A 19,181-nucleotide genomic window follows, 5' to 3' on the forward strand; every position below is an offset into this window, starting at 1 on the left:
TAATTGGAAAATACTTTTGTTGACCAGCTTTTAGCTGAGATGACACTGGTTGATTCTCCTTATCTAGCCAAGGGCAGTCACCACTTTCTGCTCTACATGATGGATTTACTCACAGAACAAAAGGTCTCTCTAATTCATTGAAGCCTAAAGACCCTTAACTTTGCATTCTGGATCATGAGCTTCTAACTCATTTCAGGCATTTTTCCTGTAAGGATATGTTATAGGTAATAAAGGAATCTAGAAAACCTGCAACAAGAAAACTTTATATTTCTAAGTGGAAGACAGTTTTGTGCGATGCCTGTACAGAGGACTGGACCCTTATTAAACAGGGATTCTTTCCACCCTCAGCTATATTTATGAACAGCTCAACTTGGGTTTAGCATACTCTTCCATCAATATGCACCTGTCAGCCAGTTCAGCCTGCCTACCAGTTGATCCACCTCTTTCATCACATTTTGAGTTCAAACAATTCTGTTTCCCCCTCCTTGAGACCTGAATTATGTCCTTGAAAAATTGACCTTACCACCATTTGTGCCTGCTTCTTGTGCATCTTTTAACATGCTATACTTGGGAAAACAAGATAAAGCTGATGTATGCAGACAATGAGGTGTTACTGGTAGATTCTGATCAGGAATGCATCCAAATGTTAGGGAATGGGACAAAAAACTGAAGGCATATGTGTTGAAACTTGAATACAGACAATCCAGTTGTCATGGCAGCAAATCAGGGAAATTAGAAGATGCTGAAAATTGAGAATGAAGGGAAAATACTAGAACAGATTAAGAATCTGGGAGGCGTGGTTGAGGAGAAAAAAAATCTGAATGAGGACACCACAGCTAGCATCAGAGGAGCTGCAGCCAACTGCACAGAGTGTCATGGGTGGTGTGTGTGTGTGTGTGTGTGTGTGTGTGTGTGTGTGTGTGTGTGTGTGTGTGTGTGTGTGTGTGTGTGTGTGAGCCAGAAGAATGCCAAAGAAGTTGGAAAGCAAAGTGTACATCTGCAAGAAAGAAGAGAGTTTGGTGAAGAACTGACAGTCAGGCATGACTGTTGAAGATAAGAGAATGGCACTGAATCGAGAGAGGTGGTAACAGCTGACTTGACACCCAACTCCATGTAAAAGAAAGTGGGGTGATTATGAATAATGTTGACTTGTCTTTTAGATCTGTGATTTTGAAGTCATTCAGAGGCCATGGTTTTACCTGGGAAAGATTCCCAGCAAGTAAGCAGTATGGCCAACAGATTTCTGGCTTTAAATAATAATCATCATTGACAGCCCCCCCCCCCCCCCCATTTTCTACTTGTGGTTGGGGTGTCATGTCATCTGCCTCCATCTTTCTTGATTCAGTGTCAGTTTCCTACCATCAACAGTCATGCCTGACTGTTGCAGGTCTTCTCTCACACAATCCATCCGTCTCTTTGCTGGATGCTTTTGTCTCTTCTTGCCATCTTCCTCTCTGTCCCAAATCATCTTCACCAGATTGTCTTCTGCTTTTATACACATGTGCCCAAACCACTGTAATCTGTTTGCTTTGACATTCTCTGCAATTGGAGCAACCTTGTCTTCTGCTCTGATGTCCTCATTTTTTTGTCTTTCTCTCAGTATACATCCTACCACCCATCTCGGGCACTTCATCTGTAGCTTCCTCAACTGCTGTGCCTTTACTACCCAGATTTCTGTACCATACAGTAGTACTGGTCACACTACTGTTTTTTTCACCTTACTTTTCAGCTTCTTTGGCATTCTTTTGTCATACACTGCCCATTACACATTGTGCCAGTTGGTTGTAGCCCCTGTGATTCTAGTTTTGACAGACTCATTCAGACTTTCCTTCTCTTCAAACACCCCTCCCAGGTACTTGAAGCTTTTAAGCTGTTCCAGTACTTTCTCTTCTATCTCATTTCTCAGCTTCTTCTGATTTCCCCCTTTTGCTGCCATTACAGTTAACTTATCTGTGTTAAATTTCATTCCGTGTACCTTCAAGTTTGCATTCCATTCCCTTATTCTTTGCCGGAGTTCTTGTTTAAAGTGTACCTTTAATGCCACATTGTCTGAATACAGCAACTTTATCTGTTCCCTCCATTACGTTTGCTGATGTATTCCATCACCAGTATGAACAGCAGAGCTGAACCCTGATGCACACCTACTCCCACTGGAAACCGCTCTATGAGACTAAATAGTGTTTGCACTTGAGTCGTTGGGTCCTTGTATATGGCCTGCACTAATTCTACCAATGTTTCTGAATTAAAACTTCAATAAAAAATGTAATATACCGTGTATTAAAACCAATAGCATCAGAAGTAAAAGTTCACTTCAGTATGGCCAGGATGAGAAAATCAGAAGGCATAAGCCAAAAGTGTTCATCCTGGCCATACGGAAGTGAGCTTTTATTTATGCTGCACATTATATTAAAGTTTTTATTGAAATTTTAATTCTTATAAGTACCCCTCTCTGTGCATAACTGTTGTTTACTTAACGGATCTTTGCTTTTTTCAGCAGTCTGTAGCAAACTAATATATTTTCTGTTCAATGTTTCTGAATTAGGGATTTCTAAGATGTCTGCACACTGGTTAGCATCTTAAGTTCAGCTCTCCCAGTGTGAAAACCGAAACTGAGAAATGGCCAGTGATATTGTCAGCTTGAGTAAAATTCAGCTACTGGCTAGTAAGTACACTGTCTGGATGCCAGCAAAGAAGAAACTAGGAGAGCCTGAAAGAAAATCAACTAGAAAAGGTGAAGAGAAAACACTGATGGTGAAGAATCCTGTAGATGTTCAGCAAAAAGCAGTTCAAGCTCCAGCTTTGGTGTAAAACATGGTTTCCAGTAATCTAGAGGAAAAAATAAGTCATATGTGCTCAGAGCTGATAAAACTAAATGAAATACTGAAGGAATAAATCAACGCATAATAAAAGGCTGAAAAAAATGGAAGAATCTTTAAACAGATATTCAGATGAGCTGATAAAAATTGAAGGTCGAAATGAAGAAAAGGCTGGCTAAGTATGAGACTGCTCAAGAAGAGATGTTTCAAGGATTTCCAAGATGGCTGCACACTGATCAACAACATGACTTCAGATCTCCCAATGTGAAAAGATAAACTTTAGAAAAAGGAGTGCCATTGAAATTTCTTCTTTGGTAAAATTCAGTTACTGTCTAGTAAATACATTGCCTAGATGTCAGGAAAGAAGAAATTTGCAAAACCTGGAACAAAATCAGCCAGAAAAGGCGAAGAGAAAACATTGTCTAGGAAAGATTCTGCAACTGTTCAGCTTCAGCTTTGTTTCAGGAGATGTCTTCCAGTAATTTAGATGGAAAAAATAAATAAATGTTGGTGATGAAAATAACCAAAACATTGAAGGAATATATTAATTCAAACAGAAAAAGGCTAGAAAAAATAAGACACTTTAACTAGCCATTCAGATGAACTGATAAAACTGCAAAAATCAGAAGCTGACATGAAGAAAAAGCTGTCTGAATATGAGGTTTCTCAAGAAAAAAACATTTAAAAGAACAGTAGAATTAGAAGACAAAGCACACAGAGAAAATGTGAGATTTACTGCTGTACAGAGAAACTGGAAAGAGCAGCCTATATTAATTTTATGAAAGCACAAATAAGCAACAAGACTGCTGTTCCACAGCAAAATTTGTTAATTAAAAGGGCATGTTGAGTGTATGCTCCAAACCTGGCCATGAGAAAGCAGCCAAGACCTATATTAGTGAAGATGTAATCATGCCAGCAGAAGTAGTTGATCTGACAAAATTGTGGCAGAAAGGCAGACTATTAAAAATTGGAGATGAGTGTTTGTAGAAAATGATTATTCACTGTATGTAGGCAGAAGAGAAGCAAATTTATCCCAGCATTTTGGCAATGTCAAGAGGCAGGTGTAAGATTCAAGCTGCTGTATCCAGGTGTCTTATTTTTTTCTGGATAATCAAAGTAATTTTTGACAGAACAGAACAAGGGGAAATAAAAAAGCTTATCCAACAAAAAGTGAGTCAGCAAGCAGAAGGAGAGACTGCTTGGTGGTAAAGTTCATAGAGAGACTTTGGCAGTTAAACTTTTTTCCAGTGTTTTAAAGGAAAATGCTTGAAAGAGAAAAAAAGCACAGGAGTTGACTAGAAGTATCAGCAGTACCTTAGACTTGAACCAAAGTCTGGTGTTGTGAATTGGAGATGAACAGGAAGAAGGACAGCAACTCTGAAATTAGTGAGTAAATTGAAGACTATAAAACATCTTTTATCACATTTGTGAAATAGTGATATATGGTTTTGTAAGAAAAGGCTGAAAAACACTGGACTTCTGTTGACGTTCTTCAACTTGTGGGTGAACTGTAAAACATACTCCACTTTATATCATTAATGTTTAGAAGGACACTATTTTTGTTCTTATTAGTATTTGTTTAAAACATTTCATGGTATAAACTGCATGTTATATGCAGTAAAACAGCTTTGTGAAGTGTGTAGTCAGGGGAATTTTAAATATGGGGGAGTCTTTTCAGTGACTGTTGTGTTAAAAATATGCAAAGTAAACAAGTACTTTTTTAGTTGTAAGAAATATGGGTTTTACAGTATAATAATAAAAAAGCTTGACAAAATCAAGTTTAAGTTCATATGCTGTGAACTTGGACTGCTGGAATGGGGGGGGGTGTAAAAGTGCACTAATTATATTAAATGTAGAATTATGATATTTTCTCTGTTATTTTGCAGTGATGTATGTCCAGATTACTACCTTTAGATTAAGTTGTGAATGTGTTTTATAAGCTTGTAGCTTTTAAAAATTACACAAAATGGTGAAAGCCATGAAAATGCCAAGCTTCTTACTACTGCAGATATATTAACTTGTTTGTTTTCCACTAGTAAATGTTCGTTAGAATTGAGATGTCTGCAGCTGAGGGCAGCTGTGCATTCTTTTCTGAGTGAAATTTACAGAGACTCCTTGCTGAGTACATCTCTGTGGAGCCAAGTTGTTTGCAGGTGCAAGCAGTTATTCTTAATCTGAGTATACTTTGCTGAGGGAAGTACAAAATTTAAAGGTACAATTGCAAGCAGTTCAGTGAAAGAATTAAGTTTGAAATGATGGGAAGTAAGAGGTGGCAACCTGCCTAGCAGCCGTAATACTTTAATGCAGTTAATAGAACAGTGGACAGTTTTATTTTATTTGAATGTAGCCAGTGTAGTTTTTCTTAGGGCTAAAAGTTAATGTTTTCTGACAGCATACAAGCTGTTTTTCATAGCTGGGAGGGGAAGAGAGGTAAAAAAGAACAGACAGCAACCAGTATAAGTGGGAACACAGGCTATATAGCATGGACTTTAGCATGGTAACCATAATTTTAGGTTTATAATGCCTGTAGGTGCAGCCGTCAGTTTGGAGCAATTGTTTTCCTTCTGGAGGTTAAACTCCATGTTTTGAAGAGTTACATAGTTTTGTGTGTTTGTTCTAAGTTAATAGGGGATGGGTGTTTTGTATTTAGGTTTTTTGTTTGACAGTTTTCATTAAAACAAAAAGTCTTGAAAAATGTGACATGGGTTCAAATGGAGATGAGAAGAAACAACTGTATAAACGATCAGCCAGCCAAACTTTAGTAAATGCATGTAACACAAGGTGGGAATACACACTGAAAAAAAAACTCATCTATAGTAAGTAGATGGGCAAAAAATAGCTTTTTATCATAATGGCTATGCTGTCCATATTATCCTGGAATGAATTGTCTTACAGGTGTAGATAAAAAGGAAACAGTATTGAATTAGGTTAAGAAATGCAGAGTGCATATAGCAATGCTGCAGGAGACACATTTGGAAAGAAATGAGCATGTGAATTTGACAGAGAATTTCAGAATGGATATTCAGCAGAATATCAAGGAAAGAGGAAAAGGGGAGTAGTTATACTAATTACTAGAGGGAGTCCAGAAGTGATAAATGATTAAAAGAAATTATAGATTTTTGATAGTAAGGGGCTGTTGGCAAAGGATGATCACAATGGTATGTATTTATATTCCACTGAAAATGGCTGTTATGGAGGTTAAGAAAATTTTGGGAGAAATAATCAGCTTTCAGCAGGGAATATTTATAGGCGGGGACTGGAATTTGATTTGCAATAGTGAGGATATATCAGGGAAAGCTAGAAAGGACAGTATAATAAAAGTGGGTAGATTTGTGAAGAAATGCAAGGTAGAATAACTGAACTAGACTAGATAAAAATTATATTTCACAGTAACACGTGCATTTAATTGAAAGCTTCAACACACATCCAGTAACTATTTCTGATCATGCACGAATAAAAACAAAGATAGAAATGCAGGGTAATGAAGTAAAAATAAGGCAGTGGTGCTTTCCCACCTACCTGTTAAGAAGAGAGGAATTGGGTAGTGGAAATTATTCAAGAATTATAAGGAAGATAGAAATATCTTCAAAAGTTATAGCCAGTGACTGTGATAAAATGAAAGTGGAGTTTAAAAATAAGGTTGAAATAAAATGAAAGAGATATAGTTAAGAAGTCATAGAAATTACTTAGAAGGACTGGCAAAGGGTAAAGTATTGCAGAATAAGAGGAATCTCATAGAAAAAAGATGAGTAAATGCAGACTGCTGAAGAGAAAATAAAGGAATATCTGGATAATATGCATGAGCCTAGAATGATTGTAGTTAAGCAACTATTTTTTCAAAATAGCTCAGAGCAAAAAAAAACTTTTAGCACAATAATGTAGGCAAACGTATGTTAAAAGGGTTATCTCCAGACTTAGGGAATCTATAACAAGAAAAATAACCACAGATCCTGTAGAGGTTTTAGAGATGTCCTGGAAATTTTATGAAAATTTGTATAAAGCAGAGAAATGTGGACATCAGTAAATATTTCCATTTGTACCCTTTCTTCAAGACTTAATTATGCTAAGGTTAAAGGTTGATCAGGCTCAATAATTAACAGTTAAGATAGGAGGTGATGAGTCAGTGAAGTATAACCAATCTTTAGGAAAGTCTCCAATAACAGGTGGTATTCCTTTGGAAGTTTTGAAATTAGAAGAGAAGAAAGTAATAAAAATCTGGAAGATTTTGTTTGAGTATTTTGAAAGGCGGGGCAGCACCAACATCTTGGAAGAAGGCTGTGTTACCTAAAAGATGGCAATGACCTGTTCAGTTTTAAAACATGATTAAAGTGTTTGTACTAGTTAAAAGAATGTCAAAAGTATTACCAAAATTGATTGGTACAGGTCAGTGTGGCTTTGTTGAAGGGAGGCAGACATTTGAAAACACTAATAGAACATTGATGATCCAGAGGGAAGCAGAATATAAGAAAATACCATTATTGTTAGTGGTCTTGATGCAGAGAAAGCATTTGGCAGAGTAAGCTGGGATTTTATGAGTAGGGCATTGGAAGCATTTGCATGCCTTAATACAAAAATAAGGTTAATTGGAAAGGGACACGACGGATTGGAGGCAGTAATTAAAATGGGAGGATTCCTTTCAAATTGTGTTTGAACAGAGGAACCAGACCAACTAGGCAGTGGTGGCCTCTTACTCCTCTGTTATTTGCTTTATATGTAGAGTCATTGGCAAAGAAAATAAGGGACTCAGAAACACAAGGATATAATTGGTATGATAATCAAGAAAAGGTGGTGGCTTTATGGGAAGATGATATTTTGTACCTGACAAACCCAGAAAAGGACGTTTTAAGTGTTGTGGAACATTTTGAGACAGCTTTCTTGTCTTTTCAGTGTATAAAATTAATGATAAGACAAAGGCTATAGCCATAAATTATGTACCCACAAACAAATTGGTTCAACAATACCCATAGTTATGGAGACATAAGATGAAGTATTTAGGAGTGTGGATTAAAAAGCCTTTGTTATGGCAACTAAGGATATATGGGAACAGACTAAAACAATAATACAAAAATTGAGAAACTATAAACTCTCATTTATAGATTTGGATAGTAAAATACAAGCAGTGAAAGTGTTTTTAGTCTGTTAATCTTATATACGGGTCAGGCGTACTTTTGCCAGCTTGAGAAGAAGTTGTGGACAATGATTTAAAGAAATGAAGGAATTTATCTGGGTGAGAGAAAGGGCAAGAGTTATGTGGGATAAGTTGATCTTTCCAATAGAACAAGGTTAACGTGATTTGAAATGATATTTTAGAGCTACACAGGTAAGGCTCGTATACATAACACAAGCAGAAGGTTAATTCAAAGTGAAAAGGGATGATGTTGAAGCAAGGGGCAAGTTCAAGAAATAGTGTGTGTGAGTGAGATTTTTGGATGTAAATCATTATGGAAAATAACCTTAGAGGTTATTATATTCATAAAGTTGCAGAAAGTATTTTAAGAGCTAAGCCAATGCGAGAAAGTAGAAAGGAGTTTTTGCCAATATGATTGACTACAAGTAGGGGCACAGAATATAGGCAAGAGGGAGCTGGAATTTACTGGAGAAACCTGGCAAAGGATCCAAGATATTAGGAGCAAATAACCCAAGCAGGAAAGGTAATAGAGTGGGATGAGGCCAAGAAGATATTTGGAGAGCTTGATTTCAGAGTACCAGGCAAAGAGAATGAGATATGGGGATGCTAAGTGAAATACCTGCCCTGGTAGAGTTTTTAGTTGAACCTAGAATAGAAACAGCTGGTAAAAAAAGATGATCAGTTGGGCATATAAAATGTTGCATGATTCCTATAAGGATCACTCAGAGGAGGTTAGAAACCACTGGGAAGAGACTGGAAATGCAGTTTACAAAAAAAGCAATGGTAAGACATGTATGGCTGCCTAACATGCAACCAAGTCCAGAAGGTTTAGGATCTTTGCTTGTAAGTATTTGCCTACATATTTTTATACCCCAAGTAGATTTCAAGGAAATTTTCCTCAATAAGATAGCAAATATTGGAGGTATAAGGGAAAAGAAAGAGCTAGCTGGAAGCTTATGTTTTGGGCGTGTAATGAGTTGGCAGATTTAAAAAATTCCCAGCAGTGTACTCTGTCAGAAGTTATGGGTGAATAAATGACTGTAAGGAAGGAAATGATTGCTTTGAGCTGGGATTCAGGATCTAAATTGCTTAGACATTGTAAGGCCTTATTAAGTTTAATTCTATTGGCTACCAAAAAAAAGCAATTACTAGAAAATGGAAATCAGTCTACATTATAACTGTATTTGAGGTACTGAATATTATAAAAGAGGTAAAAGAACTGGAAGAGGGATCTTTAGAAAAGGGAAGGAGCAAATTGCATAGAAGTAAATGAAAATTGTGGAAACAATACATGCATAATGATCAGAAGTAGGAGGAGTGAGGTTTAAGGGAAGGTAGGAATTCAGCAATTTTTTGTAATGTTGGACTCATGCTAGTTGCAAATAAACAATGTTTTTATTTATTTAATATTTGTTTACCGGGAAAGTCTGACTGGGACAGAGTGAGGCGAGATCAGTCTGGGCTCCTATAGGTAGAGGGGGACATCCCTACTTTGGTGAAGTACTTGAGTGTGTAATTCATAGCCTCTTTCAACTCTTCCTGGGACTTTTCTTAATAAGGACAGTCTTCCAGGGATGGACAGATGTGAATGTTTTGTACTTTAGAAATAGCAAAGGTTGAAACGAATCATTCTGTTAATACCCAGGAAGTTGTAAAAGCCGAGAGGGCAAGGAAGCAAACTGACACCTCTTTTAACCCATAAGAAACTAGAAGACTCTTATGAGTCCCTTGACTATGAAGATAAGCAAGTATGAACCCCTCATTGTCCATAACGACAACAAGTATCCCTGGAAGCAGAAGAGGAAGAATAGACTAGAAGGTAAGCATCCTGAAATTCTTTACCATCTAAAACTATTTCTGTACAGCCCTCCAGGGTCTGTCTTTTCTGGGAAATATGAATGGTTTGAGCAGAACCTTTATCCTCGTTGTGAAAGAGGTAGCCTTTCTACAGTTGCTAAACCTAGAATGTATATCAGAAATATTTCTGCAAGTGAAATTTGAGGGGGGAATAAAAGTCATTCTCATGAAGGGAAGAGTGGCCCTGAACTCAATTTTGTATTATGAGTTTATAAGCCTCCTCACATTCCACAGTAGGTTTGAACCAATGAGAACTGAATAGGGTAAATTTGCCCTGCCAGATGCTAACGTGGGTGAAGAGCAGGGAAAGGGGGGCTGACGACAGTCAGAACTGTTGGGCGCCCTCGTTCTGATTCGTAACAGCAAACCAGTCCACGCTTTATTGTAAAAGTAGATAATCCACAAAGATGTTCACGCTTTATTGTAAAAGTAGATAATCCACAAAGTTGTTGACCTAGGTCAACAACTTTGTGGATTACCTACTTTTACAATAAAGCATGGACTGGTTTGCTGTTACAAATTTGTGGACATTCTACTTTCATAATAGAACGTGGATTGATTGCTGTTCTCCAGGTGCTTTTTTCTTAGTATTTGTTGGTTTGGTTCCAAGTTGGTCTACCCTCTTTCTGACTGCCTACCTCAGCCTCTACCACCTCTCCCCCTTGGCCTTTTTCCAATGTGCTCTGTTTAAACTATTTGACATGATACTGCTTACAGTAAAAAATGACACTGTTTAGAACAAATTCCTACTGAAATGTGAATAGTGAAGAATGAAAATTGTTTTACTGTCTTAACCATTTTACCTTTTCCTTCCATTTTTTTGAACACTTCCTTTGATGAAGACCCAAAAAGTAAATCCATGTATAGGGATTCAGGCTGTTAGTGCCAAGTAGGAAGAGGCAAGAATTGCCTGAAACCGACCAATTCACAGCCACAAAACACCACGTTGGGGGGCTCATTTCCTCAAGACTGAAAGTTAATGATTTCTGAAAGCATGCAAGTTGTTTTTGCATGGGAGAAGGGATAAAAAATAAAATAAAATATACTAATTAGTGTAAGTAGAAGCATAGGCAATAACATGCGTCTTAACATGGATAACCTCTATTTTGGGTAAATTAGGGCTTGTGTTAGCAACTATTTGGTACAAATGTTCCTACTGGGGGGGATAAGCTTAATTATTTGAGGATGTACATACTTATGTGTCTCTTTATTAAGTTAACAGATTATGGGGGTGTTCTGATAGTGCGTTTATTTTTTTTTTTTGAGGGTTTTTATTAAAACAAAAAGTCATGCAAGATGTGACATAGGTTCCAATGCTGATAAGAAAAAATGTACAAAGGATTAACCTTGTCAAACATTATTGGGTGCACGTATCACAAAAGCTGGAATCTGACATTTAAAAAAGCTGCTACATATAATAGGTGGGAATAATGACTTCTTACCATAATGGTGACACTTTGCATCTAGACAAGAAAACAGGCAGATAAGAGTCCATTAAAATGAAAAATAATAAATTTAAGAACTAAACTAGAAATATGTGTATTACTACCTTTTTGGTAGATAATAAAGCAATAAAACAATACTTCATAACTGGAATATTTTCAGGATGAACAGGACAGAAACCAATCTCAGTGTTCAAGACATATAGCTCCTTTAAAAACTATCTAGAACATTTCTGCAGGGTCTGCTGTAGAATCCTTGATAGCCACTTTGAACCTCTCAGCATGTGAAATATGACATCTAGGAAAGCAAGATGACCTATTATCACTTTTATGGTTCGTCAGGAATATGTTTTGCCTTGCCACTGTAGTAAATTGTTTGTTAGTAGTCATCTACAAATTATATACTAGAAACAATAAAATGTGTAGTTTGCCAAATGTAATATAAATGTGCTTTTTTCTTGCAATTTAGACTCTTCAGAAAGAAATCCAGGGTCATCAGCCACGTACAGATGACATCCTTGAGAGGAGCCAACACATCACAGTTGATGGTAGCCCCCAAACAGAAGCCATCAAACAGAGAGTAGCTGATCAGCAGACTCTCTGGAATCTGCTTATTGAGGAAACTGAGAAACGGCACAAAAGGCTGGAAGAGTCGCACAGGGCCCAGCAGTACTACTTTGATGCTGCAGAGGCTGAAGCCTGGATGAGTGAACAAGAGCTCTACATGATGTCTGAAGAGAAGGCCAAGGTTAGTCTTTGTGGTATAGAATTATTTAGCTTCACAAGTTGTTTTTGTCTTGGCTAATGACATAAACTATGTAAAATGCTTAGTGAATGGAGAGTGATGAATAGGGTAGTTTGTGCTGTAAGAATTAATTATTTGTTCCACTAAAGTGAAAGTCATCAGGCTACTTTACAAAAAAAAATTATGTGGGGAAGGAGCAGATTCTCCTTCATAATGGGGGGGTGTGCCTCCTGCAGCACCTGCACCATCAAGTGTATGTCTTTTCTTTAAACATCTTTATTAAATTGTCACATTTTAAGCACAAAAATGGATTTAAACACAAAAACCATAACAACACATGTTGCAGTATACATGTGTTCTCTTTTACAATTTTCATTAGCTCCAACATTATTTAAGTTTCTCAGATTCTGCCTTCCCTTAAACCTCTCTCCTCTTAAACATTATTCTGCATGTGTTGATCTTGCAAATTCTATTTATATGCATATTTGCCTTTTCTAAAAATGTCAACCTCAGTTCCTTTGTTTCTTTTACAATTTTAAGGGTTTCCTTAACACTGGGAATGGACTTTAATTTCCATTTTCCAGTTTTTGCTTTTTGGCAGCCAAATAACATTAAACTTAAGACCTTTCTTTGTCTTGGCAATTTAATCGTACCTTCCATTTGTTTCTCCCAACATTTCTGTGAAAGTACTCTGTAGGAAATGTTTATAACCTGCTAGCTCTCATCACATTCTCCAAAACCATGTTCTCAGTCATATTTCTCTTCCCCATCAGACTTCCAACACTTCCTGGCTGCCTGAGGAAAGTCTTTTGAAATCTACTTGTTTAGAAATGGGTCCCCTTCATAATGTCGACCCACCTTTCGTTGACTTTCAAAATGTCAAGACAAAAACGTTGTAAGTTTACAATCACTAACTCCTGGAACATCGTATTTCCTCTCCAGGAAAGTAACCACTTGGCCACCATGGTGAACTTTGCCCTTTCTCCACTGTAGTGTGATTTTGGAGTTGGTATATTTAAGTGTGGAGGGTGTGGGGAGCAAAGCTCCCCACTTTGATGGGTGTAATTTGCTTCTGTTTGTGATTTTATCATTGGTGACCAAGTGGTTATGTCCCTGGTGAGGAAATACGATGTTCCGGAAGTTCATGATTGAAATGTTATGATGATTTCGTCTTGACGTTTTGAAAGTTGACGAAAGGCGGGTCGGCGTTATGAAGGGGACCCATAGAAATATATATTCAGGGGGGCGTGCCAAGATGAGCACAGAGTAGCAGATTTTCTTATCAGCTCTGCCTTTACAGAACTTTATTGACAGGAAATATTGATATAAACTTCCCTAATAATAGTTTTTTTTATTTTAATTAATTCTTTAAAATATATATTAGGGTAGTATATAAAAAATTTCAAGTAGATTTTAAGTGTTCCTGTCAAAGTTACACTTGGAAGTACTGCAGTAAAAGAACAGGATGAGCTTCACTAAATCTTCTCATCAAGAGACAACTATAAAAAAAAGAACTACAGTCATTACTAACTACTATTCAGGAACTAAGTGTCAAGATAGACAAAATGGATATAAAAATTGACAATTTCAAAGAAAATTGTTCTCACCAAATGGACATTCTACATGAAGATTTATTGCAACAGAGGAAGCAGATTTCAGGAATGGAAACTGCATTAAGTGATATGGATAACAGACTTCAGGAGAGTGAACATAATGTTGAGTTCCTGTTAATGCAAAATTCTCTTCTTCAGACAAAGGTTGATGACCTTGAGAACAGGTCCCGTAGGAATAATGTGAGAATTTTTGGCTTACCGGATAACATAGAGGGAAATAATATGGAAAAATTTTTATCTTCGTGGTTGCCTGAAGTACTTGAACTGCCGGAGGCTCTTTCATATGGTATTGAAAGAGCCCATAGATCAATGGTGACATCTAAAAACACCAAGAGTAATTATACTAAATCTGTTATTGTAAAGTTCCTATCAGCCCATGATAAGGAAATGGTACTAAAGACTGCGTGGGCAAAATCCTCAATCAAACTGAAGGACAATATTATACACTTTGATAATGACTATTCTTCAGTATTATCAAAAAGGAAAATTTTCTTGCCTGCCTGTAGTCAGAGAACTAAAAAAGAATAAAATAAAAACCCATTTGCTTTTTCCTGCAAGACTGAAAATATTTTATCAAGATGGTTATAAAATTTTTGATGACTAGACAATGCAATAACTTATATAAAATCTAATAACATACTGGAAAAAGTAGATGAAATGGAGTGGGCCAGTCCTAGTCTTAAAAGGAATGCTGAGAACAACACTCGGAAAACATGTGACCCTAAAAAAAAAATCAAAAGATGAATCATAACAAGTACATATTTGCACTTGATTCACTCAGTTGGGGAAATGAAACTGGACATCCAGGTGAGCTTTTGGTATTATATTTAATATAATGTAAATTGGTTAACTAAATAGTTGTCTATTTTGTTTTGTAGAATAGTCGTTTGTTGTTTTTTTTTTTTTCATTTGTACTATTTGTTTACGATTAATTATCTTAATGTTTATTGGTTTGATTCCCATGGATGCAGTGATTCTCCTGTCTATGCTTCCGGATGTCTTGTAGTGGTGCTTATCATTAGGGTGCGTATTTGTTTATCTTGATTTTGGTTCTTATAGTGGTTGGAAAACTTTTATTTAGTTATAATTGCTGTATTTGTATTTTAGTTGATTTATGGTTAATTGTTTGATAAAGGAATCTTGTATGATGGCCTGTTGTATAGTTGCAGAATTGCTGTGCTAGTGATGGTACTTCTGACTGGGGATGTGAGTGGCAGTGTGGCTGGAGTAATGGTAAGGCTTTGTTGTCGTTTCTGAGTTGTTGGTGTATTTATTTGGAGGCTCTGGTTTGGTGCTCTAGCACTGTAGAGACATGTGGTGTTGTTTGTGTTAATTGTATGTTTTGGTGCCTGTTTGCTTTGGTCGGAAATTAACAGGAGAGTCTGGTTGATAGTGTGGTGAAGCTTTGCTTGATAGCTGTCATTGCTTCGTGTTGTCTATGCAAGGTTTTTTTTTTCTTTCTTTCTCATCTCTCTCGGTATAGAGGGAGTCTCGAGACATTGCTTTATATGTAGTTAAGTAATGTTTTACTTACTATTTCCCGCCGGAACTTTGAAAGCTTTATCTTCATGATGAGCTCAAGACTGTGATATCCATCGCGGCTGGAAAGCTCGGAGCTTTCTTAAAACGTCATCATGAAAGTGTCGGAAGTAAATTGATGTTCTGATCCTCACCGGGAAGCTACTGACTCAAATTTGTTTCCTCATACAGCATACGGAAAGAAGATATAACTAGATTACTACTTTCAACTTATTGTAAAACATTATATGCAATAATCCCTTAAATAAATAGGGATTATACTACGCATGTAGCCTAAATACTTTTTCTGATCATCATAGGTATTCTTGAGCCTTATGTATTTATAAACAAATAGTATTCTCATAAAATATTTGCTTTATGTATGACAAGGGTGCCGATATATTGATGAGAAATACTAGTTGTGATGTGTGCATTTTTGGAAGATTTAATAAAGCTGCAAGCTGTTTATATACTTGTGTTACATGTACATTTTTTATAACTATTGACTTGTTGAGAAAATATTCATGAAGCATTTATCAAAATGTTAAATGTATAGACGTATATAATAGGTTATCTCAGTTATTTTATGAATGCATTTGTGTAATAGGCTGATAGGGATGTACCACATAGGCAGCAATAATATTGCAAGGACAGGTGCATTAAAAATAGTTAGATCTGTTTATCATTAGAAAATGTGAAATTCTGATCTTTTGTTTTGTTAATGAAATAGCTTTTCAAAATTCAAAGATAGTATAAGCTATAACTGAATAATAAAAAGCTCATTATATTTAAATAAGGCTTTTATATAGTACACAGGAGCTATTTAAGCACCTTGCTTCTTTGAACTAATATGACCTTTTCACTAGTTTTCAGTATGGTGATGGACCCTTTGAGGTAACTCAAATTAATGCAATGAATGGAAGATCAGACTTTTAAGGTTTATTAGTCACTCTTCTATGAGAGACTGCACCGGGGTGTTTGGTTATAAGAAAACTAGCAGGATGTTGTTGATTTTACTTATTGATGAGTAATCACTATATTTGGTTTCTGGCAAAAAAATGCAGTGTTCATTTCTTTCAGAACAATCAGTATGTTAGTTGATTATTAGTAAAATCACTTTTATTAGCATCTTATTTATTAGCTGCCAATGTTAGTGGTTATTGAAGGCCCTTAGGTGATTCATTTTTAACTATGTCCCAGTTAGCTGATCACCTATGGCAGTACTATATATCACACTACAGCCTTTATTAGCCATATTTCAGTAATAAAATAATGCCATAGTCTCTTTTTAAGGTTCTTATCAAATGTGATTACTTTAAAACAGAAGAGTGAACTAATAGATCATAGTAGTTCTTAATAACCTACTAACTAATGTAAGAAAATTCTGTACTTTATTCCTTAGATGTAGCTGTCATCAATTTACTAATTGACACAACATTATATCTATACATTTGGTTCATACAAAAAAATTGTTTGTTATTGATGAGAAGCCTTATTTTTATAGTTATGACTATAGACATTTAGGCAGGTGCTGATTGGATGCTGCTTTTGATAGGAGGTTGATTCGAGTGACTGATGTCATTCGAGTTAGGAATTTTAAACTCCAGAGGGGTTTGGGTTGGTTATTTTGTTTCATGTTTATGTTATAAATATTTTCTAATAACTTTTCAGACGTTCATATCTTATGTAGTAGGAAACAACCTTAATTATAAGAATATGATACTCTTACACTATGTTTGTTCTAATGATCATAATAGTATTCCTATTAGATATATTCTTGTGTATTTCTTAGATCAGTATGTTTATATTTACATCATTTAATTTTCAATGACTACACTAAAAGGTATATCAGTTAACATTAATGGTTTAAATAATCCTAATAAAAGAAGGAATTTAAGTAGATATCTTAAGTTACATAAATCCCAGTTAGTATTTTTACAAGAAACTCACTTAATAACAGAGGATATATTCAGACTTGAATCTAAAACATATAAGATTTTAGTAAGTTCTGAACATACTAAGAAAAAGAGAGGAGTAGGTATCCTATGGAACAGCATAATGCCTTTTCCTAAAATAATACATACATATAAGGATAATAAAGGAATGTTTTCTGCAGTCACTATAGAAATAAACAGTACAAGTTTCACATTGATTAACATATATTGGATCCCAGGGATAGGGATAAACACAGTGAAACAACATCTAGATCAAATTGTACTAATCTCTAAAGGGAACATTATTTTGGCAGGAAATTTCAGTTGTAGTCTAGATTACAAAGACTCTAGTACTAATGGGAAGAGAAGAATATCTACATCATCTAAATTATTAAAAGACTTTTCAGATACTTATTTTTTGAAAGATATAAATTATTTTGCAGATGCTACTTCTTTGTTTTACACCTTTTTTTCTCATAGACATAACTCATACTCGAGGATAGATGAGAGTTTTTATTTCTAATAATTTAACAGATTCCTTAAACAAATCAGCAGTGATTTCATGTCCTTTATCAGATCATAATTCTATAATTTTTGAAGTGGCAGTCAATCCAAATTTTAATATTCATATAAAAAGGATCCCAGCTTATATCACAAAATTAAAAGATTTTAATGATTTCATTTCTACAGAAGTACAGAATTTTTTTAGAGCTTAACAATACTAATGATATATCAGAAATTTACATATGGGATGCCCTAAAAGCTTATCTGTATGGTAGGATATTGAATTGGTACAACAAAAAAAGAAAGCTTGGGATAAAGAGCTGCAAGATATACAATGTAAATTAGACACTTTAAAACTTAGTAATATGGGTGATAAAGATATATCAGATAAAAGAAAAGAAATAAATATGTTAAATAATAAATATCTAGAAATATTAAATCATAAAACTATGATCAATATAGAAAAACTCAAGTTTATAAATTTCTCTTCTTTTTTTTTTTTCCATAATAAATTTTTATTGAAATATATTTTCCAAAAACATTAAAATTGTATCAGAAATTCATAAAATATTAACCGAATTTAGAGAGTTTTTTATAAACATCAACCAAACAACTACTGAAATTAACTCTAAAGAGGAAATAAAAACATTTATTAATATATACACTAAAACAAGACTTTCAGAGGAACAAGGGATTTCTATTGATAAACAAATATCTTTCAAAGAACTTCAAACTCACATTACCAAATTAAAGCAAAATAAAGCACCAGGTAATGACGACATCATTCCTGAAATTTACAAATTACTACCTATAAATGCTCTAAAATTGCTTTATAAAGTATTTAATCTTGTTCAGGACAAAAACATAATTCCATCTTCTTGGAAATGCACTTTTATTTCTCCTATTTTAAAATCTAACAAAGATCCCTCTAAGTGTACCTGCTATAGACCCATCTCCCTATTAAACACTGATTACAAATTATTTATGTCCATTTATGCAGAAAGGCTTAAAATACTTTTACCCAAATTAGTTGATAGTGATCAAACGGGGTTTATAATGAAGAGAACTTTATATGATAACATTAAAAGAATATTAACTTTAATTGATTCGGTGAAAAATCTTAAAACAAATTTAACCCTAGTTAGTTTAGATATAAATTGTGCTTTCGACTCTGTTACATGGGAATATTTGTTCACTCTATTAAAGGAATTAAATTTCTCTAATAATTTTATCAATCTTATCACTCTGTTATATGAAGGTAGCCAAGCTTATGTTAAAATCGTCACTAGTATATCTCAAAATATACCAATAGTAAAAGGTACTAAGCAAGGATGTCCTTTATCCCCGCTTTTATTTTCATTAGTTATGGAACCATGGGCAAATTTAATAAGACATGATACAGATATTGAAGGATACAAGTTAAACCCCGCTATATCATCTACAATACAAATGATTGCAGATGACTTATTGATTACTCTTGGGAGTAGAAGGGAATCTATACAAAAACTTAACATGGAATATTTTCAAAAAATTCCGGCCTTACTTTTAAAAATAATAAAACACAAATTCTTTTAACAGGTTAAAAAAAATACAATATACCTGATGAATATAATGAATATATAGC

General features: G+C 35.1%; 1 protein-coding gene across 1 annotated transcript in view; it reads left to right on the forward strand.

The window, feature by feature from the left end:
• SPTBN1 (spectrin beta, non-erythrocytic 1) overlaps positions 1-19,181 on the forward strand; it is a 2,377,138-nt gene that overhangs the window by 1,640,453 nt on the left and 717,504 nt on the right. The window contains exon 23 of the mRNA XM_044055150.1: positions 11,713-11,991. Within this exon, the coding sequence (XP_043911085.1) occupies positions 11,713-11,991 (279 nt within the window). The remainder of the gene's footprint in view (positions 1-11,712; positions 11,992-19,181) is intronic.

Source organism: Protopterus annectens, chromosome 1.part2 (genome assembly GCF_019279795.1).
Source record: "Protopterus annectens isolate FY-2018-M chromosome 1.part2, PAN1.0, whole genome shotgun sequence".
In the NCBI taxonomy this organism is placed as follows: domain Eukaryota; kingdom Metazoa; phylum Chordata; order Ceratodontiformes; family Protopteridae; genus Protopterus; species Protopterus annectens.